This window comes from Tupaia chinensis, unplaced genomic scaffold (genome assembly GCF_000334495.1).
Source record: "Tupaia chinensis unplaced genomic scaffold, TupChi_1.0 Scaffold143795_1, whole genome shotgun sequence".
Taxonomy (NCBI): Eukaryota; Metazoa; Chordata; class Mammalia; order Scandentia; family Tupaiidae; genus Tupaia; species Tupaia belangeri.
In genome coordinates this window covers 681,971-707,182 of record NW_006203645.1, presented here as the reverse complement: position 1 = coordinate 707,182, position 25,212 = coordinate 681,971, and the positions used below count along the sequence as shown (strand labels likewise).

General features: G+C 38.6%; 1 protein-coding gene and 1 pseudogene across 6 annotated transcripts in view; both read left to right on the top strand.

The window, feature by feature from the left end:
• NR4A3 (nuclear receptor subfamily 4 group A member 3) overlaps positions 1 to 6,566 on the top strand; it is a 45,842-nt gene extending 39,276 nt beyond the window's left edge. For 5 of the 6 annotated variants that reach the window (XM_027766929.1, XM_027766927.1, XM_027766928.1 and 2 more), the window contains one exon: positions 4,926 to 6,566. In XM_027766929.1, coding sequence (XP_027622730.1) covers positions 4,926 to 5,226 — 301 coding nt within the window. In that variant the 3' untranslated portion in view covers positions 5,227 to 6,566. The remainder of the gene's footprint in view (positions 1 to 4,925) is intronic. The other variant, XR_003547283.1, reaches the window with a different exon arrangement.
• A 5,932-nt stretch (positions 6,567 to 12,498) lies between these two features.
• Positions 12,499 to 12,976, top strand: LOC114005433 (60S ribosomal protein L23a pseudogene; annotated as a pseudogene).
• Positions 12,977 to 25,212: the final 12,236 nt, after the last annotated feature.

Here is a 25,212-nt window from a genome sequence, read left to right as displayed (position 1 = left end):
CATGTATATTTTTACTTAACCCATGTTTATTGGGTATTCTTGATCTTCCATATATGTATTCATTTAACATTTATGGGGTGTCTCCTATGTACTAGGCTTGAGGCTGGAGAGACAGTGGTGAGCCAACAGCTCCCGTCCCCATGGAGCTTACATTCAACAAAGGATGCGGAAGTGGTCACGTAAATGTCTGTTTTCAACCTGTGATGTCCTGCAAAGGCAAGGACAGAGTATCATAGGAGAATGTGGTCTAGACTAGGAGTAAAAAAAGATGTTTCCTTAAAGAAATATTAGAGATCTAAAAGATAAATAGATCTTCTAGGTGAAAATGGAAAAACATGAACATAAATCCAATAAACTATTATTTCACTCAAATCTCTTCCCCTTTCCATACCTCCCCTTTCCTTTCCCCTCCTCCTCACCTTCTCTCTCTCTCCCTCTCTCTCTCTCTCTCTCTCTCAGCAGAGATGTCCATGGCATTGATAGCTAATATGTACAAGAATCCAACAGTGTCTTTAGATGTTAGTGCCACACAGAGTTGTGTGATATCTATTTTGTTCACCTGTCCAACCCCAGTGATGATATGATTGCTAGCTACAGAATACTCAATAAATATTTGTCAAAGTTGTAATTAATCGGTTAGGTAATTAGACACATATAAAGTAGGAGGGAGTAATAGGGAGTTCATCTTATAATTAGAAGGAACTTTCTAACAGTTAGAGATGTTCAAAAATGGAAGGCAGCCTACTATAACAACAGTATCACTGGACTTGAAATAGAAGAAATTAGCCACTTGCTGATTTTGACTATTTGTAAGTCATTAGCCTTCTTATCTATTAATTAAAGATCATCTTGGCCTTTCCTAATTCACAGGACTGTTGTAAGGGTAAGATAAATAATCTAGGTAAAAGAGTGTAATATAAAGTGCTATTGAATGTATTATTATTATTAGGGTGAAATAGTGAACTCCAAATCCATCTGATAGCTTGTCTTTGATGGAAATTTAAGCTAAATGGCTCCAATCCTTTCCAATTCATATATACAATGATTATGGCATATATATCTATCAGTTAACTATTTCTGATTTTAATGTTTTGCATATGTAATACCTGAGTCAAATTACTGAAGTACTGGACCAAAATTACATAGATCAAAATGCAAGAAATATCAAGAAGCTTGCCTGGTTTAATGAACAAAGATCTTAAACTAGTCTCCTGGGGGTCAGCAGGTGGCATGGTGGTTAAGTGCACTGGACTCCCACATGGTTGACCGTGGTTTGAGTCCTGAATCTGGTAGTTTGCTTTTTCACTTTCCCAATCTCTCTGTCTCTGTTTCTCTCTGGTCAAAACTAAATAATAATAATAATAATGATTAATAAAATTAATTTTTTTAAAAAAGAAAATAATTAGACTTAAAAAATTAAACTAAATCTTTTGTGTATAATTCTATAGGAAAGGGAAAAATCCAAATGACTGATTTCCCCCAGAATTTATGAACTCCATATATCAGCCATGTTTACCAAGCTGCAAGAAGAGGGGATCTCTTTAACTAAAATGTCAGTGATTAGGGTATTAAGGAATTTCAAATTACTTGGACGGTCCCAGACACTTAGTGACTCCCTAGTGATTTGAAAATCTTCCTGGCTGCTGTGGTAGTTTGCATGGAAACTGAATTTTATCTCAGCCCATTTTTAAAAGTATAAAAGTCACAAATACAGTGGCTGTTCAAAACAACAAAGAAGGGTTGAGTTGCCTTTGGCTTATAGCAGGAGTGTCTCTGAATTCCTCAAGGAATTCCAGGCCTAGGGTTGATCCAGCTGGCAGGAGGTATCGATCTCCACTTGAATTCACTGAATAAATAATGGTTGCCATAGTTATTGAGCAGTCGCAACTGGTTGGAGAGCAGGGAAAACTCTGCAGCACCTTCTGAGTTTAACCATGAGAAAGTCTGGTAGCAAGGTTCCACAATCAACCCCCTCCTGAAAGCCAGCCAACACACTGCTCAGTTTCTTTATCCTGGTAATGAATATGGGAATGTGAATATTATGTAAGGTATGAGGCATGGAAAGGAAAGCTTAAGTCAATTTATCAGCATTTTATTCAGCGAAAAACACATCTCCTTAGATGATGACTCCAGTTTGATATATCTCAGCGTTAACAGAATTCAGTATCAGTCCAGTAGCAGTAATGCAATGCTCTGCGATGCTGAGGCAATATGGGAAGGTCTTGGGTTCACATCCCAAAGTCTCTGTGCACACTGGGTGTGTGCATACCTAGGCCCATGATACTGGCTGGCTGAAGCTGGGGGAAGATTATGGTGTGACGGCCTTGTTGTGAGTGTGTGAGTGTGTGTGTGTGTGATGAAGAAATAAGTATATTGGGACCAGCAGGTGGCGTGGCGGTTAAGGTGCTGGACACTCCCACATGGCTGACCACGATTTGAGTCCCAGACCTGGCAGCTTGCTTTCTCACTCTTTCTCTCTCTCTCTGTCTCTCTCTGGTCAAATTAAAATAAATGAATAAATAAATAAAATAAAATGAATAATTATAAAAAGAAATAAGTATATTAAAAAGAATTTGACATAGCAAAATGATGTTTGATCATGTTATAGCTACTAGAAGTCTTTGCAAAAAGACTAAATCTCATCTTGTTTATTTTAACATTATTATACAAGCAGCATTAATCTGGAGATTGTAAAAAGGAGAAAGAAGTTATCTAACAAGCTAATAAATATTCTCAAAATTTGTTGCCTTTTATCCTCCTCTGTATGCAGAAATAATTTGTGCATAAATATAGTCACCCCATAGAAACTATTTAATACCCTACTCTTTAACGTTATAAACATTTTTCCATGTTGGTTCATAGTTCTGAGGAAAGCAAAATCAGACAGTGCAAAGCTTAAGAATTAGGGGACTTTATTGCCTTTTGTTTGACTCTGTAGTTTCCAACCACTTGCCAGATGTCAGGCACAAGGTGCTAACAATACCATGTGTGTAGCTCTCTACAGCTGACAGAACACTTTCACGTAACATCATCCTAGTCAACCCTCACAACAACCCATGAAGAGGTGGGTTTCATTATAATGACACTATTTTTTCTTAAGAATTATTTATTTTATTCCATTTGTTATTATTATTTTTTAATTTGCCCAGAGAGAGAGAGAGGGAAAGAAAGGGAAAGTGAAAAAGCAAGCTGCCAGATTCAGGACTTGAACCATGGTATACCATGTGGGAGTCCAGCTCCTTTATCCACCATGCCACCTGTCGGCCCCAAAACTATTTTGATGTAGAATATTTAAGACACACAGAAGGACTACAACAAAGGCTTGTGTATCTCTCACCCTGTAATCATTTTCCTAAGAAGAAAGATATCAAGCCTTCAAGAGATTAGGCCACCAGGCTAGTGACAAAACCAGAACTGAAATTCAGGTCTAAGTTCAAGTCTGGTGCCCTTTTCTCTATAGAATGGTGCAGAGATTAGACACCTGTAACTTACGGTCCACTGAGATACTACTGGCAATTTTCATGGTTGTACTTTAATTATAACATATCAGAACTGGAAGGGACCTTGGACTATAATATTTAACATAAGGATCGTTTTATGTATTGTCTTGTAAGATATACAATATAGTCATGTCTTGATACTTTATAAAATACCCATACCACATCTTTCTGGGCCTCCTCCACTTCTCTTTGACTTTTTCATCTCACAGTAGGACATGTGTATTTTGCAGAGTGCCAGGTGTAGGTCAATAGGGTGTTTCAAGGGGTGGAAAATAAAAACAGGAAAAGAAAAGCTGGATTCTTCCCGAATCTCCTTAGCATGAAAATACAAGAATGCACTTTGTACTGGGTCTTGTGTAGCAGCCCTTGCATTAGCAAATAGACCACTTCCCTAAAGTCAGCCTGTCAGAATGGGAAGGGCATTTCATCTGCCTGGATGTGTTTCTGCGTCACTCTGGAAAAGAGCTGCCTACTGACAGGGCTTTTGTAAGACCTTAGTGGGATAATGTGTGCAAAATAATAACCACCCTGTCACACATTTAGTGTGACTGTGTTTCTGTGTGCCAGGAATTGTGTGTTTCTTGTGTTATTCACCTAAGTGGGCCCTCTCAGAAACATAGAATTGCTTATGATCATTGTCTTCATCTCATAAGGAAAGGGGGCTCAGAGGTTGGGACACTTACTCAAGGGCACACACACACAGCAAGTGAGTGGCAGGAATGTCATTTAAACCCTGGTGTTGACCAGCAGGTGTCATGGAGCTTAAGATGGCTGGATCCCATATGGCCAACTGCACAGTTCAAATGCCAGACCAGTGGCCTAAAAACATGCTGGGCACATGTGCACATGTGCCCAAAATCCTGAGAGATGAATGGAGGATTGTGGCGTGGCTATCCCTCCTAGGAGATGATTTCTCACTTTCCCTCTCTCTGTCTTTCTCTCTCTCTCCAGCTAGCATGCATGCCCTCTAGAAATCAAAATAAACAAATAAACCTGGTGCTTTTTTTTCCTTTGTTTTTGTTTTTAGGTTTTTGCCATAGGACACATATGCCAGTCCAAGAGAGACAGAGAGAGGGAATATGAGAAATCACCCCCCTAGCGGAATGGCCATCCTGCAATCCCTACTCCTCCAATCCCTCCTCAGGATTTTGGGCACACACATACACATGCACACATGCCCAGTGTGATCTTCAAGTTGCTGAGTCTGGAGCTTGAACCAGTCACATGTGGGAGTCCAGTGCCTTAACTGCCTGCTATTCCTCAATCCTAGTTCATACCAAAGGCCATGAACTAACTTTCAAAGGGAGAGCCCTTTGATTGTAAAATGCCATCCCAGCTGGCAGAACAGAATAAAGACCTCAATTAGGGATTCAAAGTATAAGATTCATCTACCTCCTAAATGTGCTTTCTTTTCTCCCTTTGTAGAACGACATGGGTTAAAAGAACCAAAGAGAGTGGAGGAGCTATGCAACAAGATCACGAGCAGCTTAAAAGACCACCAGAGCAAGGGACAGACCCTGGAGCCCACCGAGCCCAAGGTCCTGGGTGCCCTGGTAGAACTGAGGAAGATCTGCACCCTGGGCCTCCAGCGCATTTTCTACCTGAAGCTGGAAGACTTGGTGTCTCCACCTTCCATCATCGACAAGCTCTTCCTGGACACCCTACCTTTCTAAGTGCTCCCAGTCTGAGCAAGGAGCCACCTCCCTTGCTAGCACCTGTTTGTTGAGCAGCAAAGGGATGGGTCTGGACATCTACCATTTTCTGTCCTTCCTTAAGAAAAAAAGTAGCTCCTATAGAAAGCAAAAGCTTTTTTTCTGGCGGTTTTCTTTACAATCTAAAGCCAGAAAATTTGCAGAGTATTGTGTTGGGGTTGTGTTTTATATTTAGGCTTTTGGGGAGTAGGATGGGAGGGGGTATAGGTTCATGAAGGTTTTTGAAGAAATTGCTAACAAGGCACTTTTGGACGATGCTATCCCAGCAGTAGGGAAAAAAAAAAGGTAATATAACTGTTTTAAAACTCTTTCTGGGAAATATAATTATTGTTGCTTTGTATTTAAAAACAAGAATAGCCAAGGGTTGTTCGCCAGAGTAGGATATGTCTTAAGATTGATCCGGTTAGAATACACTCGTGTCAAAGGTACATATGTGGTGCAAACAAGGCAGAAATTCCCGTTTATTAATTTCTTTCTTCCTTTATTTTACTTTAACAAAGGGTGAAAGATGGAAGATTGCCTACAAATCAGACATAGCAAAATATGGCTCTTTGCTTCCATATACAAGTGCAATTTTTTAAAAGTGCTGTCTTACTAAGTCTTGTGTATTGACTCTCCTTTATTTTATATGGAAATAAAAAGGAGGCAGTCATGTTAGCAAATGACACATGCCAATATTCCTATCTGAGGTTTGGTCTACCTGCCCTGTAGAACGCTTCTGAGGTGTGGCCCATCCAAGACTTTTAGGCCATTCTTGGTGAAAACAGACCCCTGCCCTGACTGTCTAGCTGTCCTGAAAGGGGATCATATTATTAAAGAATTGTACACAACTGTATTGTTGTATTCTATCAACCTGCCAGAGTTCCCTAAACTTGCTTCAGTTGTAGTGGCTGACTGATCACTTATTTAGAAGCCTTCAGTGAATCAGTCAAATATTTGATCCCTATATGAGAACATGCAAATAAACAGGAATTGGGTCATACAGGGTAAGCACCAGGGATAATAAGGATTTTTATATATATCATTTAATTTTTGTTATTGGTTAAAGAGACAATTTTGGAAAGCAAGCAAGTCTTTTTATAAAAAAAAAAACAAAATAGTATGAATGTGAGTACTAGAAAGTGGGCTACGTTTCAACATTCCGTGTTCGTACTCCCTTTTGTATGTTTATACTGTTAATGCCATATTATTATGAAATAATTTGTTGCATAGTGTCTTTATTTGTATAAACATTTGTATGCACATTATATTGTAATAGCTTTGCCTGTATTTATTGCAAGACCAATAGCTCCTGGACGCTGATTTACAGAGTAATTAAATGGGGTGTTCATAGTGACTTTGTTACACCAATTAGAAAATATGGCTGACCATGGTTTGAGTCCTGGACCCAGTGACTTGCTTTCTTACTTTCCCTCTCTCTCTCTCTCATACTGTCCCTCTCCAGTCAAATAACAAATAAATAAATAAATAAAGTTGAAAATTCTTTAAAATTAAATAAGCAAATATATATATATATATATATAAATATAGCAGGTTACATATATATATTTATAATGTGTCTTTTTATTAACCATTTGTACAATAAATGTCACTTCCCATGCCGTTATTTTATGGTTCATTTGCAGTGACTTTTAAGGCAGTACTGTTTAGCACTTTGATATTAAAATTTTGCTTATGTTTTGCTAAATTCAAATAATGTTTGAAGATTTTTAGGTCTAAAAGTCTTTATATTATATATTCTGTATCAAGTCAAAATATCTTTGGCCCTTTTGCTAAGAAACAAACTTTGAATGTCAAACTGATGTCACAGTAATTTTTGTTAGCTTTAAATCATTTTTGCTTTAGTCTTTTTAAAACAAAAATAACAAAAACTATGCTGTTTATATTGTCATTAAATTATACAATCAAACAAATGCCAAATGAATTGCCTAACTGCTGCAAATATAATCCAGATAGCAAATCACATACTTTTTTTCCCCAAAAGTCATTCTGATATTTGATCATGTTTTATGTTTGTGTGAGCTTTTATGAAAGATTATTATTTTTATATCAAGATGATAGAACCTGGAATGTTAGGATTTTAAAGACTTGGAAAGGACCTAGTCCAACTCTCTGAAATTCATAGAGGTGAAAACTGGTGCCCACTGAAGGGTAAAGAGTTACCTAAGGTCAAACAGCTAGTAATCTTTTATTTTTCCCTCAACTCACTGCATCTATAGGAAAACAAGATTTTAAACATAACCACTAATATTTACACTTTACCTGAGGATAACTATGACTAAATTAGTATTTTTGCATTAATTTTATGAGCTTATATGCAAACATAATAAACATTATTAAATATCAGGAAAGCTAACATTTCATACAAGATAGCTTCAGACCAAATTCAAGTTGAATTTGAATAAATTATAAATACTGTGCATACATAACCTTCTTGTGCACCATTAGTATTTGGAAAGTTAATCCTTGTTTCTGTTGTGTCTGTAAAGGAAAAGTAAAACAAAACATAAAACAAAGCCCTAGGGAAATGCTGTTATTTTTATTTTTACATCCATCTGAGTTAAGGAAAAGACTTTCAGCCATCATATCTGAATGGAAAGAAAGGAAGAAGCTTTTTTAGTTATATGTCCAGACACTAGTGCTGAAAATAAAGGGTATAGCCAGTGTTCTTCTGTCTTCCATAGTTATTAAAACTATGTGAGCCTCCCAAGTCATCTATTACTTCAACACTCTTTTTTGTCTTAATGTTGACACACAGTTTATACAGAGTGGATGACCACACTAGCTCAGAAGAGGATAAGAAGTATCAAAGCAGGTGATTCTTCCCCTTGTGGGAGAGCTCTCTCAGTGTGACCATGCCTTCTGGGGGCAGAAATCAGGAATCTACCAGCTGTTAAAGGAGAGTGCCTTGCTTTTATTTCAGACAGCAGAGTTTTCCAATTTCTCTGCATCTCTAACAGCATTGCTCTTTAGTGTGTGTTAACATGTGGTTTGAAAGAAATGCTCTTGTACATTAACAATGTAAATTTAAATGATTAAATTAAATTACATTTTATCAATGGCTACTGGTGTATTGAATAAGCATGCTTCATTTAACAGTTTTCTCTTAATCATTTATAAAACTCTTATTTGCTGTGGAGTCTTAAACCCATCCCCAAATGGATTTCTTTAAAGGCTTAGTAATGCTGAAAAATTAATAGGCATTCTGAATTGGAAACATATTAAACCTCACTGATTAGAAAGAAGGACATTGTAAATTCAATAACCATTTATTGACTACTTCCTAGGAGCAAAGCACTGTTGGGTGCTTTGAGGAGATTAAAAACATCACAGTATATGAAACTCCTTTTGTCTTTCAACTGCATATAACTTAAATGGAACTAACAATTTGTTTCCTAAAAGTATTTAGAGGTATGAAAGATTCATTTAAAGACAGGATATTAATTGTGAACCAAAATTTATAAGAGCCAGAGTTAGAGTTCTCAAAGACTGGTCAGTTCCCTCTGCCTTTTTATTTAAACTATGACTACTACATTGCTTAGAGAATGCTTACCCATTCTTATGGGTGATGCAAATGTACCTTTTATTCAACTCTACCCAAAACATCATATATTCTGAGTTACCACAAATGTGTTTTGTATGTTTGTGTTCATTGTTCAAGAGTAGAAGTGTGAGCGCTCTCATAATTTACTTCATTAGTTCATGCATGTATAAATATTGGGTCGTTGGGAAAGTCATGGCACATTTTCGTGTAGAAAAATATGTCAAAACTTTCCAGGTGATCTAATATTTTCTGTGACAGTTAAGTACCATGTGTAGTTGAGGAGCCAAAATTTTCTTCCTGCTTCTCAATGGGATCTTCATTGCCTCAACTATAAAATATGATGAGTAAGAAAAGAATAAGAGATATAGTGAAACACTATAAATCCATGTACAGATGCTTGTATTTGAAAAAAAAAGTTTAAGTTGTTTTGGGGGGTTTTTTTTGAGAGATTTTCGCTATAGGGTGCGTGCGCTTGCCAGACAGCCAGAGAGAGACATAGAGACAGAAAGCAAGAAATTACCCCCCAGGGGGGATGGTCACGCCACAATCCCTTCTCCCCCATTCTCCTCTCAGGATCTTGGGCATGCATGCACACGCGCCCGGCGTGAGTTTTAAGCCACCGGGTCCGGGACGCAAACCACAGTCGACTACATGGGAGTCCAGCGACATAGCCATTATGCTAACTGCTGGTTCCCAAGTTTTTTGTTTTTTTTTTTTTTTTTTTTTAAAAAAAGAGCAGGTTAAGCCCTTTACTTGGAGACAAAGGTTTGGTTTGAACGAAGAAAGGGATAGGAAGGTAAGTCATCTATAGTTGAAACTCTTTTTTTTTTTTTTACTATTTATTTATTTATTTAACTTTATTTGTTATTATTTAATTTGATGAGAGAAGGAGAGAAAGTGAGAGAGCAAGCTGCCAGGTTTGAGACTTGAACCATGGCTGGCCATGTGAGGGTCCAGCACCTTAACCACCATGCCACCTGACGGCCCTCCTATAGTTGAATTTCTATAAGTTAAATGCACAAAGGAAAATGCAAGAAACTAATTGTTGACTTTTCTGTGGTTAAACACACATAACAGAAAATTTACTCTCTTAACCATGTTTCAGTATATAATTCAATAGTATAAAATACGCTTATTATGTTGTGTACTCAGTCTTCTGAACTCCTTTTCATCTTGCAAAACTGAAACTCTATACTTACTAAGCAACAACTCCCTTTCTGGCGGTCCCTGACAACCATTATTCCACCTTCTGTCTCTATCAGTTTTCATATTCATGTAAGAATAATAATATAGCATTTGTATTTTTGTTACTGGCTGATTTCAAATAGCAAAATGTCCTCAGGTTATACATAATGTTGTATGTGTCTGAATTTCCTTTTTTTAAAAGGTTGCGTATATTCTGTTGAATATATTAGGTTGTCTGAAAAGTCATGACACATTCTTGCATAGAAAAAAATACGTTGTGGCTTTTCTGACGGCTGAATATATACATTTTGTTTATGTATTCATCCAGTTATGGACATTTGACACTCTTGGCTATTCATATTACTATGAACATGAGTGTATAACTATCTCTTTGAGATCTTTTTATTCTTTTAGCTAGTTGCTGACTTTTGAATTAGGTACTTTCCAAGGATAATCATGATTCTGTGTGTGTGTGTGTGTGTGTGTGTGTGTGTGTGTATGTATATATCCCCTTAAACACTGATTTTAGAGCCTCCCATTTCTTTCTTTCAGAAAGCACCTGAAGTCACTCCCTGAACAAAGCCACTTATAAACCTATGTTCCAGAGCTAGGCTAAAAACTGAAAGGACTAAATCTAAGAGGCTTAAATAGTCCATCATCTTGTCCAAACACTTTCCTTTGAAAAGGTCCAACTGGTTGAAAATCCCATCAAGTTTCAGAAAGGATTTTTGCACCTTCTATTATTTAACACCCCTCACCATGAACACAAATCTTCAAGAAATGCTTCAGAAAACTCTCCCATAGGGTTGTCTCTAAGTTGCACTGTGACATTGACACAGGTAATACTTTTTGTCTGTGTGCTCTCTCTGGCTTGTGTTGCAAGTACACTGTCATTCTGTCTTATTGTTTCTGTCTCTGTCTGACTCATTTCAAGACTCCATCAGTTAGTCCAGGGATTATCAGCCCCTTCTCTGATTACCTGCTGTGATGCGGCTGGCTATCTCCCATGCTGGCCTTCTAAGAGCACTGGAGTCAAGGAAATGAGCGAGCTAACATTTGTTACGCACCTACTGTGTGTGCCAATTACTATAGTAAAAATCTTTTATCCATGATCTCATTTAATGCTTACTAATTCTGAGAAGATGTTGTTAGCCCTAGTCTGAAACTGGGAAAAGAGGCTAAAGGGGGTCAAGTACCTAGCCCAAGAGCCCACAGCTATTAAGTGGGATTGCAACACATGAGGCTCTCCTATCTCTCACTCCCTTCCTTGAGTTTAGTCATTAGACCCTCGCTCCTCCCCAGGACACAGGAAAAACTGGCTCAATCCAGTTTTCCCTTTCTCTCAGACTTATCACCTGTCTTGCTAATTCTTTAGTCTATTTGCTGCAACAGGCGCATTCTGTCTCCGCAGTAATCAAACTTAGTTCCTGACCAAACTTTGATCCACTGAGCCTTATAATAACAAGGCTCTGCTTCACTTTTAGAACCCCTTTCGGGTGCCTCTCCCTCTGAACACAAACATCCTCAGAATATGCTTCATTCATTCAACCCCTAGTCATTCTCTTTTGCCTCCAGTCAGCCTCCCAATTTCCAGGTAATTTAAAATTTCCACTCAGGCTTTACAGTCAACAGCTTCAAAAGTGTCCTCCTTTGGACCCAACACTCACCTCTGTATACCCTTCTGGACACTTTCTCCAAGTCCACAAAGATCAAACTCATTACCCCCAAGATCTGTGCTTTTTGTCCCTGGGGAGAGATGCTGGGTCAATGCATAGAACCAGGCAATACTTGCACATCTCAGAGGTGTTCTCTTTCTAGCAGCTTGGCCTCTGTTTGCCTTTTGAATTTATGTGTCCCCTAACACACCTTCCAACTCTTGTTCCTAAAACCCTAATTTCTTTCTCCCAACGATTTTATCCTTTATCATTTTTCCTTACCAATTTTTAAATGTTTTATATTTATTTATTTTGAAAGACAGAGAAAGATCCTTGACACGGTTTCACCACATTGGATGCTTCCTCTCTTGTCAAATTTTAAAAATAAATAAATAAAAGTTAAATAAAATAATTCTTTAAAAAAATAATGAGTATATGCCTATATTTGTATTTTTGCTTTTTATATTGCCAAATTACATGGAAAATTAATATAATATAAATTTGAAATATGATATAAATTGGGAATATAAGTAATTAAAAAGTAAAACATTTCATACATATAAAAGACTTTTTAAAATTTCACCATGACTTTTTTTTTTTTTTTACTTTTTATTTATTTATGTATTTATTTGTTGTGATTTATTCAAGCTGCCAGGACTGGGACTCGAACCACAGTTGGCCATGTGGGAATAAAACACCTTAACCACCATGCTGCCTCCTAGCCCCTAAAAGACATTTAAAAGCAAAAACGGGCTGGTAGGTGGTATGGTGGTTGAAGTGCTGGACTCCCATATGGCTTAACTAGTTTGAGTCCCGGACCTGGTGACTTGCTTTCTCACTTTCCCTCCCTCTCTCTCTTTCTCTCTAGTCAAATTAAAAAATAATAATAGCTTTTCGTCAAGATGGCGCCGAAAGCGAAGAAGGAAGCTCCTGCCCCTCCCAAAGCTGAAGCTAATCCAAAGGCTTTGAAGACCAAGAAGGCAGTGCTGAAAGGCATCCACAGCCACAAAAAAAAAGAAGATCCATTCATCACCCACCTTCCGGAGGCCCAAGACTCTCAGGCTGCGGAGGCAGCCTAAATATCCTTGGAAGAGCGCCCCCAGGAGAAACAAGCTTGACCACTATGCCATCACCAAGTTCCCCCTGACAACCAAGTCTGCCATGAAGAAGATAGAGGACAACAACACATTTGTGTTCATCGTGGATGTCAAGGCCAACAAGCACCAGATCAAACAGGCTGTGAAGAAGCTCTATGATATTGATGTGGCCAAGGTCAACACTCTAATCAGGCCTGATGGAAAGAAGAAGGTCTATGTGCGACTGGCTCCCAATTATGATGCTCTGGATGTTGCCAACAAAATTGGGATCATCTAAAGCAAGTCCAGCTGGCTAATTCTAAATACATATTTTTCCATCATAAAAAAAAAATAATAATAATAAATTAAATAATTTTAAAAAAGCAAAAACCAATTACAAAATATTTTAACCTACAAAAGAATAATATAAAAAATATCTTTGAAACTACCACCCAAATTAAGAACTGTAGGAGTCCCTATGTCTCCCTGTCATGTTTCCCTCTTTCCTCCACCATCCTGAATTTTGGGGTGTCATTATACATGTATGTACTTCTAAACAATATACTGCTTAAAAGTACACATTCTAAAATTTATATTAGTGGTACCATAAGGTGTATTTCACCTGCAATTTGTTCCTTCTTCTTTTTTCAAAATTATATTTGCATTTGGGACCAACAGTTAGCTAGCGTAATGGCTATGTCACTGGACTCCCATGTAGTCGACCACAGTTTGAGTCCCGGACCTGGTGGCTTAAAACTCACGCTGGGTGTGTGTGCATGCGTGCCCAAGATCCCAAGAGGAGAATGGAGGAGAAGGGACTATGGCGTGGCCATCCCCCCTGGGGGGTGATTTCTCGTTTTCGGTCTCTCTGTCTCTCTCTGTCTGTCTGGCGAGCACACGCGCCCTATGGCAAAAACCTCTCCAAAAAAAAAAAAATTATTTGCATTTATATATCATGTTGTATAGCTAATTAATTTTCACTATTCTATAGTAACTTTCTTAATAAATTCTTATTTTCTATACATTTTCCTGTCGGTAGGTATGTAAGTTGTTTCTGGATTCTTGCTATTATAAGCAGTGATATCATGAACATTTTGGTACACGTCTCTTTTTTTTTTAGAGAGAGAGATTTTTGCTATAGGGTACGTGCCCTCACTGGAGAGACAGAGACAGAATACAAGAAATCACTCCCCAGGGGAGCTGACTGTGCTGCAATCTCTTCTCTTCTATTCTCCTCTCGGGATTTTGGGCGTGCATGCAACATGCACCCGGTGTGAGGTGTTTTTTTTTTTAATTTAAATTTATTTATTTTCATTCATTCACTGTACATCATTACAGCATATAAAATGAGATTTTCCATCTGGAAGGGCTCAGGACTTGCACCACGGTCCACTATATGGGAGTTCAGTGATGTAACCGTTATGCCATCTGCTGGTCCCAGGACACATCTGTTGATAAACACAGACAAGAATTTCTCTAGGCTGTTAGTTTTGAAAGTATAGTCCCAGGAACAGCAGCAACATCATTACCTAGACTGTACTAGAAATGAAAATTCTCAGGCCTTCCCCCAGAACAAATGGATCAGACACTTTAGGGGAGGCCCAAAAATCTGTGTTTTAACAAACCTTCTGGGTAATTATGAGGCATGCTGAAGTTTGAGTTTCCAGCTCTAGGCCTACCAAGAAGTAGAACTGCTAGGTTTAGTATATACAAATTGTCTCCATGACTAATTATAACAACTTTCTTCAAAAGCATTTAGCAATTTCCACTCCCCTCAACAATATATGAGAGTTTCTACTGGTCATGTTTTTTCCCAACACTTAGATTTGTCAGAAGTATTTATTATTTCTAATCCTGTGTTACATCTTATTGTGCTTTATACCTAATTTTTTACAAAGTGAACTCCATATGCTCAAACCAAACCATTGCCCTTAACTTCCAGAACCAACTTTTCCACCTTTCCAGATCTCTCACCTCTGAGATGGTGTAATTTCTAGTGTCTTGATGGCTAGACATTTGGGCACTTGTTTTATATGTCACTTCTTCCAGATGGCATTTGAAAGTGGCCTTTTAGAGACAATATTACTATTGTCTAGCCCCAGAGAATGGCTCTATGTGTGACTCTATGTGTGGAAATTTTGACTTTGAGAAAAGTCAAGGGTCATATCATAACAGGTGGTATTTTAAGATGGCTTATACCTAGAATTTGTCTTGGAATGTGACTGACTTTTACTATAATCTATATGCTAGCTGGGACTCTTCCTTAAGATCTGGAAGGAGTTGTTCTGAATTCCATTCCACAAAATAGGGAAGTCCCAAACCCTCAAGATATCTGTAAATTCTGCCAATTATTAGGTTAGCTCAGGCTTCAGGCTCTCAATTCTGTTTGATTGGCACTGTTAATACATTTTCTTGCTCTACTGCTGGTATTACCTCTGTTTCTGATGTTGAAGTAGAACTCAAATCTTTCCCATAATTTCCTGTAATCACTTCAGAATCAATGCCAATACCTTTGCAGCTCTAGAAACCTACCTGAATCAACAGCTGATGATTTTGTCCTCTCTTCTTCATCCCTACTGCCATCCTTCCACTTGGAATGTGGTTGCCACCTTAGACTATGGAGATAAGAGTAACTCCTAGGGATTGTAGAAAAGCAAATTGGGGACCAGCAGGTGCATGGTGGTTAAGACACTGGACTCCCACATGGCTGACTGTGATTTAAGTCTTGGACTTGATGGCTTACTTTCCCTATTTCCCTTTCTCTCTCTCTCTCTCTCTCTCTCTCTTTCTCTCTCTCTCTTCCTCTCTCTCTCTCTGATGAGCACACATGCCCTATAGCAAATTAAACAACAACAACAACAATAATAATAAGTAAAATCAAATAAATTATTCTTAAAAAGAAAAAAAGAAGGGGACCAGCAGTTAGCGTAATGGCTTAAGTTCACACTGGGCACGTGTGCGTGCATGCCTAAAAAAAAGAAAAAAAGAGGGACCAGCAGTTGACATAATAGTTACATCACTAAATTCCCATGCAGTTGACTGAGGTTCGAGACCTGGAACCAGTGGCTTAAACTCACACTGGATTTTGTACATGTGTGCCCAAAATCCCAAGGGGAGAACAGAGGAGAAGGGATGGCAGAATGGCTATTCCCCCTAGGGGGTGGTTTCTCACAATCTGTTTCTGTCTCTCTCTGTCTTTCCGGTGAGTGCACGTGCTCTATGGCAAAAATCTGGACCCTGAGGTTTTTGTGGATCAGATCTAAATTATCAGCTCCAGATTGCTTATAACTAGACTTTCCATGAGAGGAAAACAAACTGTTGAACCACTATTATTTTGAGTTTTTCCATTACCCAAAGCTGAACTATATCCCAACTAAGACACTCACAATGCAAGAAACATGACTCATTTGCAGCATAGGTGAAAAACAAGTCAGGAGTATTAAGGATACTGGGACAAGCAGGTGGCATGGTAGTTAATGACTCCCACATCGCCAACCTAAATTCAAGACCTGGACCTGGCGGCTTGCTTTCTCACTTTCCCTCTCTCTCTCGCTCTGTCCCTCTCTTGTCAAATTAAAATAAATAAAAATAAGTAAATAAATTAAATTAAGTAATTCTTTAAAAAAGAAAAAAGAAAAAGGAGTATTGGGGCTGGCAGGTGGCACAGTGGTTAAAGGCGCTGGATTCCCACATGGCAGACCACAGTTTGAGTCCCAGACCTGGCAGTTTGCTTTCTCTCTCTCTCTCTCTCTCTCTCTCTCTCTCTCTCTGATCAAATTAAATAATAATAATAATAAGTAGAACTAAATAAATAATTTTTGAGAGGTTTTTGCTATAGGGCTCGTGTGCTCACCAGACAGACAGAGAGAGACAGAGAGATAGAGAGAAATCACCCCCTGGGTGGATGGTCACACTGCAATCCCCTCTCCTTCATTCTCCTCTCAAGATCTTGGACACACACGCACACGTGCCCGGCGTGAGTTTTAAGTCACTGGGTCCGGGAACTGAACTGCGGTTGACTACATGGGAGTTCAGTGACATAGCCCTTATGCTAACTGCTGGTCCAAATAAATAATTTTTTTTTCTTTTTCTTTTTTTTTTTTTTTTTGGAGAGATTTTCACTGTAGGGCGCGTGCGCTTGCCAGACAGACAGAGAGAGACATAGAGACAGAAAGCGAGAAATCACCCCCCAGGGGGGATGGTCACGCCGCAATCCCTTCTCCTCCATTCTCCTCTCGGGATCTTGGGCACGCACGCACACGCACCCGGCGTGAGTTTTTTTTTAAGCCACCGGGTCCGGGACGTGAACCGCGGTCGACTACGTGGGAGTCCAGTGACATAGCCATTACGCTAACTGCTGGTCCCCCAAATACATAATTTTTTAAAAGGAGTATTAAGGATACTGACTCAGAGGGCAAGGTGGTGGCATAATGATTAAGGGCTCTGGATTCCCACATGGCCAACCACAGTTTGAGTCCTGGACCTGGCAGCTGGCTTTCTCACTCACTCTCTCACTTACTCACTCTCTCCCTCTCTGGTCAAATTAAAATAAATAAAGTTAAATAAAAATAATCCCTAAAAAAAAAAAAAAAAAAAAAAGATACTGACTCTGTGTGAATCACTTGTGCTTTTTCTGGCTACCAATTCAAGCTAAAGACATATTAGTCACAATTATTCATTCATTCATTCATTCCTTTACTTATTCAATTCTGAACTAGGCCCTGTGTTCCTGTTTCCTCATAGCCTCATAAACCTGATGATCAACACCTATGCCCATATAAGGTCTTAATTTTTTTCCGTCATATGTTTTCTCTCTGAAAATAAGTACCTTCTAATTTCACCTTTTCTCCTAACCACCTCTGCATTTTCTAATTCCTGTTACTAAGAGAGAAAATGTGATTGGTCTATCTCAACTTTTCATGCCAGGCCATATTGTCATTAGTTGGGCAATTTGTGGATTAGATTCCTTGTGTTATTTCTGGTCCAGTCAGTTGTGGTTGAAGAGGAACAAGAGCTTACTCTTCAGAAAATATTGCAAATTAAGGGCCAGTCCTGTGGCACAGTGGTAATCTGTAGCTCATGAAAATCTAGATTCCACATGGCGACTGCAATTCAAACACTGCCCTAGTCAGTCTAAAACACACCAGGCACAAACTCAAATGCCCAAGATCTGATGGGATGGAGGGCTGGCAAGAAAAGTATTATGACATGACCAGACTCTCTGGAGGGTACTTCTCTCTTTCTCTCTCTCTCTCATTTATTTCCACACACACTGTTTGAATAAAGAAAGAAAAGTTAAAAAAGGAAATAAAAGATTGTTATATAAATAGTTCCACATTGGAGGGATGGTAAATCTATTGGCACTGTGACTAGTCCTGTCTAGGAGAGTAGGAAGATTGACTTGCTCATTGGGCCAGTTATAATAGAGGGCAGTTTTGATAGAATCTGTCCTTCTTGCCTCCTTAGGGCCTAACACAATGTCTGGTTCACTGAAAACCCTTAGAAAATGCTTCTTTAGTGAATTAAAGTTAGATATTCATTGATGGGGATGGAAGGTAGAAAACATGTGAAATTCCTAAGAGATAGACTATGCCATGGTTTCCAAAGTTGGTATATAGAGCCAAAGTTGTCCAGTTTCATCTTTTTCTGAACTTTAATGTACTTACATGAGTGAGAAAGGAAGAGAAAAGAAAGAATCAACACAACCCCAAGGAGGGTTTGTTTTTTCCTTTCCTTTAGAAAGCAGCTGTCAGTTTAACTTATCCCAAAATACTGTCAGTGATGAGCATGACTGAAAATGCGTTTTATCTGTAATTAGAGAGATTACATTAAACACTATTATTTGCAGACACACATTGAATTAACCCTAATCGAGGCTAGCAAATAGTAGAGCCTGCCTATTTTTCACCTCAAAATTTTTAGAAAATTGTGACAGTTGACACACAAGGGACAATGCTGACGAGATTTCTTTCCATCAAATGCCAGACAGTAATTGTAATTGCCTTTAAAAATGTTTTAAGCAGTTTCGTTAGTAAATCAGAAGTTGCCACAAATCATGCTGATAGTTTCTAAACATGGGGGTTGTTGACTGTGCATTCCAATATGAGTTTAATGAATTGACTTTCTAAGGAATTTAACTTTGCATCTGTTTTCAGGTGTAATTAATTCATTCTGATTAATGTGATTAGCATGGATATCAGTGGATTACACATGATGCCCTGTATTTATTCACTTATTTTTAATCTGCACACTGTCCGTTGGGGAATTATAGAAGTGATTTTGGAGGAATCATCTTCCTAGTGGCTCTGAACATACTGGATTTCTGCAAGAAAGAATCCTGGTAAAAATTCACTGATTATTCACAAACTGTATAGTAATGTACCTTTGTCTGAGGGACTTACTAAAGTTTACACAGTCCCTGCCTTTAAGGAGTTTATAATTCAGAGGGGAAGATGAGACTCATATTCCAATGCAAGTCACTTGCAAGGAAGAATGACTGCCCTCAGATTCTCCTTTCTCCTTTCTCTGAGCCCCATACTATCCTAAAATATGTAAACTTCAAAAAATTCATGAAAAATATATTATGAAAAAACTATGGGGACCAGCAGTTAGCATAATGGCTATGTTGCTGGACTCCCATGTAGTTGACCGCAGTTCGTGTCCTGGACCCGGTGGCTTAAAACTCACGACAGGCGTGTGTGCGTGCGTGCCCAAGATCCCGAGAGGAGAATGGAGGAGAGGGGACTGTGACGTGGCCAATCCCCCTGGGAGGGGTGATTTCTCGCTTTCTATCTCTCTATCTCTCTCTGTCTGGCTGGTGAGCACACACGCCCTATAGCAAAAACCTCTCCCCCCAAAAAAAACTATGTATGGATTTCAATTTTGTGCACTAAAATAAACTCATGCTTTAATTTCATTTTTCCATGAACTTTCTGAAGTTCCCTTGCAGTGCTAATCCTTTGAGTTGGTCAGTGGTTCTCTTCTGTGCTAATACTTGCCACTACCCTGCCCAGTCTTACTCATGGCTTCAACCACCACTCCCAAACCTAAATCTCCAGCTCAGACCTAACAGTGAGCTCCAGACCTGAAAGCTCCAGATGCCTCTCGTAGCCTCAATATCTCAAAGGTACTTCAAATTCACCATATCAGACCCAATTCCATGATTTTCTTCCAAATATGATCCTCTTCCTGTCTTCCCAAGCTCTGTAAAAAGTTTTTCCATCTAATCATCCAATTAAAACTGCTACTATGAGATTTAGAACAGAAAGCATTTATTATCTGTGGTTCTCAAACATTAGAGTTCGTCTTTAACGTTCACTGGAACAATCTGGAAAGCTTATTAAGACACAGTTTCTTGATACCCATGGCCAAAGATTCTGCCCATGAATTTGTATTTCTAACAAGTTCATTGGTGACACCAGGTCAGGGACTACATTTTGGGAACCATTGCCCTAGGAAATGAAAAGGATGCAGGCATATTTCCATGAGCTGTGAAACATTATTGTGTGAATAATCAGTGCTTGAGAATGAAGGCCCAGGAAACAAATCTCCTCTGGGGAGGGTATCTCTGCATCAGTAAGAGGCAATATGAATTAACAAAATGGCATGTGATTGAATTATTCCTCCATACATATGAGAGATATCAGATAGAGGATTAAGTGCCTTGTTCAGTGCTTAGCACATCAGTTCTCAACAGGAATATTTAATAAATATAATAGTAGTTAGTTCTTATTATATTTTTATGTTAGAAGTTTTCATTCTAAAGTGCTATGCAAATTTTAGTTGTAATTTTTAGCATTATATTATAGACTTTCTCAACAAGCTTACCCAGGTAGCTGACTAGGCTTAAACCATATGAAAACAGATCTCAAACAATGGCAGACATGCTGGAACTTTGAGGGTTGTAGAACCACGAGATTCTTTAATTTAAAAAATTGGATCTTGGGTATTAAGAATAGTCTCCAGGGACTGGTAGGTGGAGTGATGGTTGTGGGTGCTGGAATCCCATATGGCTGACCATGGTTCAAGTCCCAGACCTGGTGGCTTGCTTCCTCTCTCTCTCTCTCTCCTTCACTCTCCTTCCCTCTCTGGTCAAATTAAAATAAATAAATACAGTTAAATAAAATATTTTTTTAAAAAAAGAATAGTTTTCAAATTTCTCTCCAAAAAGACCTTGTCCAAGTTGGTATAATATTTAATCATAAATCTTCCAGATAAATTAGAGTTGACTCTGAAGCCAAAAAGAACTGATTCTCTCTACTAGATTCTAGGATTTCAAGTGTCTTGTCTGAAAAGAAGTGGAAGTGGAGATAAAGAAAAATGCTTGTTATTAAAGACTAAATGAGGCATAATTATACAATAGAATTTCATAAAGTCTTTGAAAATGGTATGACATGAATTTATTAATATGGAAAAAAATCATAGATAAGAGGCATACTATTCGGTGGCACATATATCATTATATCAGTTTTAATTCGAGTATCTAAGATCATTTATTTATGTATATATACATAGGAAAAAATTCTGAAAAATTTTAATAATATTTATTTCTCTGTAGAATAATTATAGTTAATCTCTAAGAATTAATCCATATTTTCTAGGTGTTATTCTATGATTTATGTAATAAGCATTTAGAAAAGACAAAATGAGACCATAAATCCTATAAGAAACAGGTTCCCTGTGGAAGCCCTCAGACAATGTTTCTTTGGCACCATTTTTTTTTTTTTTAGAATTTTTGCCATAGATTGTATGTTCTCACAGGAAAGAGACAGAGAGACAGAATGAGAAATCATCTTCTGCGGAGAAGATGGCTACCTTACAATCCCTTCTCCTCCACTCTCCTCTCAGGATTTTGTGCATACACACATGCGCCCTGTATGATTTAGAAGCCGCCAGGTCCAGGACTCAAACTACAGTCAGTCATGTGGGAATCCAGCACCTTAACTATCACACCACCTGATGGGCCTGCCCTCAGGCAATGTTTCTTAATCTTGGCTGCTTATTAGTATCATACTGGGGCTTTTACCTAAATGGGCCAGGCTGCTCCAAAGATCAATTAAATAAAAACCTCTGGAACTGGAGCCCAGTCTTCAGTAGTCTTTAGCTCCCCAGATATTTTCTTATTTATTTATTTATTTAAGAGAGATTTTTGCTATAGGGTACACTGGAGAGACAGAGAGAAACAGAAAGCAAGAAATCAACCTCCCAGGCGGGGATGGCCATGCCATGATCCCTTCTTCTCTATTCTCTTCTCTGGATCTTGGGCATGCACAGACAGGTGCCCAGCATTTCAAGTGCAAGGTCTTAGATTTGAACCACAGTCAGCCATGTGGGAGTCCAGCAACATAACCACAATGCTATCTGCTAGTCCTTCCCCAGGTGTTTTCATTGTGTAGCCAAAGCTGAGAACTGCTACCTCAGAAGACCTTTTGCATTTTCTTGTTCTTAATAGGCTGCCTCTAGGCCCAGGCTTACGGGGGAGAGAGGTGGTTCCATAGGTCCCCACAACCAATCTATTCTCCAGAAGAGACAGTGTTTTCTCACTCCCAATATCAATATAGTTTTATTTATTTTCAGAATATTTTGAAATGGATTAAGCTTTTCTCCCTATATCTGGCCACTTGACAGATATAGGGAGAAAAGGTGGAAACAATACAGGAGTTAGAATATTGGAGTTCTGGGATCAGCAGTTGGCGTAATGGCTATGTCGCTGGACTCCCGTGTAGTCGACTATGGTTTGAGTGCCAGACCCAGTGGCTTAAACTCATGCTGGGCGCATGCACGTCCATGCCCAAGATCCAGAGAGGAGAATGGAGGAGAAGGGATTGAGGCATGGCCATCCCCCCTGGGGGATGATTTCTCGCTTTCTGTCTTTCTGTCTCTCTCTGTCTTTCTGGAGAGCATACACACCCTATAGCAAAAACCTCTCAAAAAAAAAAAATATTAGAGTTCGTTATGAAGTCTGTCATCTAATACCTGCATGATTTTAGATGAGTTACTTTTCTCTGAGTCTCAGGCTCCTCATAGCCCTGCCTCTCTGGGTTGCTATTAGGATTAAGAGAACTAAAACACAAGAAAAGAATTTATAAAATATTATTTTTATTATGTTGTAACTAATAGTAGGAAGAACTTGCTCAAGAAAAGATGGTATCTACGGAAGACACAGAAAGGTTGGCTTAATTTCCCACAAAAGACCTAGGCCTCTGTATGAACAGAGAGACCTAATTTCAAAGAAAATTAACTTAGGGAGAAATCCATGGGCTGAAACTAAAAGCAAGCTGACAGGCCAAATATGAAACACTTCTTTCTCAGAAATCCAGAGAAGAGACTCAGAAAGATCTTCCCATTGCTTTTTTGATGGCTTCCAGGAATTTATCCCAAAGTGGTGATGTCCCAGAATAAATAGGTTTTCTTCTCATAATTAAGCCAGAGGTTCTGGGAATGGGCTGAGCACAAGGCTGAATTCATTATTGAGATTGCTTGCAATTTAATTCAGGTCTCAAGAAGGTGGTTCCTATGTGTCACCGGATAAGAATTCTTGCATCTAGACAACAATCTACACATGTTCTGGTTGTGGTTGCTGGAATCCCATATGGCGGACCATGGTTCAAGTCCCAGACCTGGTGGCTTGCTTCCTCTCTCTCTCTCTCTCCTTCACTCTCCTTCCCTCTCTGGTCAAATTAAAATAAATAAATACAGTTAAATAAAATATTTTTTTAAAAAAAGAATAGTTTTCAAATTTCTCTCCAAAAAGACCTTGTCCAAGTTGGTATAATATTTAATCATAAATCTTCCAGATAAATTAGAGTTGACTCTGAAGCCAAAAAGAACTGATTCTCTCTACTAGATTCTAGGATTTCAAGTGTCTTGTCTGAAAAGAAGTGGAAGTGGAGATAAAGAAAAATGCTTGTTATTAAAGACTAAATGAGGCATAATTATACAATAGAATTTCATAAAGTCTTTGAAAATGGTATGACATGAATTTATTAATATGGAAAAAAATCATAGATAAGAGGCATACTATTCGGTGGCACATATATCATTATATCAGTTTTAATTCGAGTATCTAAGATCATTTATTTATGTATATATACATAGGAAAAAATTCTGAAAAATTTTAATAATATTTATTTCTCTGTAGAATAATTATAGTTAATCTCTAAGAATTAATCCATATTTTCTAGGTGTTATTCTATGATTTATGTAATAAGCATTTAGAAAAGACAAAATGAGACCATAAATCCTATAAGAAACAGGTTCCCTGTGGAAGCCCTCAGACAATGTTTCTTTGGCACCATTTTTTTTTTTTTTAGAATTTTTGCCATAGATTGTATGTTCTCACAGGAAAGAGACAGAGAGACAGAATGAGAAATCATCTTCTGCGGAGAAGATGGCTACCTTACAATCCCTTCTCCTCCACTCTCCTCTCAGGATTTTGTGCATACACACATGCGCCCTGTATGATTTAGAAGCCGCCAGGTCCAGGACTCAAACTACAGTCAGTCATGTGGGAATCCAGCACCTTAACTATCACACCACCTGATGGGCCTGCCCTCAGGCAATGTTTCTTAATCTTGGCTGCTTATTAGTATCATACTGGGGCTTTTACCTAAATGGGCCAGGCTGCTCCAAAGATCAATTAAATAAAAACCTCTGGAACTGGAGCCCAGTCTTCAGTAGTCTTTAGCTCCCCAGATATTTTCTTATTTATTTATTTATTTAAGAGAGATTTTTGCTATAGGGTACACTGGAGAGACAGAGAGAAACAGAAAGCAAGAAATCAACCTCCCAGGCGGGGATGGCCATGCCATGATCCCTTCTTCTCTATTCTCTTCTCTGGATCTTGGGCATGCACAGACAGGTGCCCAGCATTTCAAGTGCAAGGTCTTAGATTTGAACCACAGTCAGCCATGTGGGAGTCCAGCAACATAACCACAATGCTATCTGCTAGTCCTTCCCCAGGTGTTTTCATTGTGTAGCCAAAGCTGAGAACTGCTACCTCAGAAGACCTTTTGCATTTTCTTGTTCTTAATAGGCTGCCTCTAGGCCCAGGCTTACGGGGGAGAGAGGTGGTTCCATAGGTCCCCACAACCAATCTATTCTCCAGAAGAGACAGTGTTTTCTCACTCCCAATATCAATATAGTTTTATTTATTTTCAGAATATTTTGAAATGGATTAAGCTTTTCTCCCTATATCTGGCCACTTGACAGATATAGGGAGAAAAGGTGGAAACAATACAGGAGTTAGAATATTGGAGTTCTGGGATCAGCAGTTGGCGTAATGGCTATGTCGCTGGACTCCCGTGTAGTCGACTATGGTTTGAGTGCCAGACCCAGTGGCTTAAACTCATGCTGGGCGCATGCACGTCCATGCCCAAGATCCAGAGAGGAGAATGGAGGAGAAGGGATTGAGGCATGGCCATCCCCCCTGGGGGATGATTTCTCGCTTTCTGTCTTTCTGTCTCTCTCTGTCTTTCTGGAGAGCATACACACCCTATAGCAAAAACCTCTCAAAAAAAAAAAATATTAGAGTTCGTTATG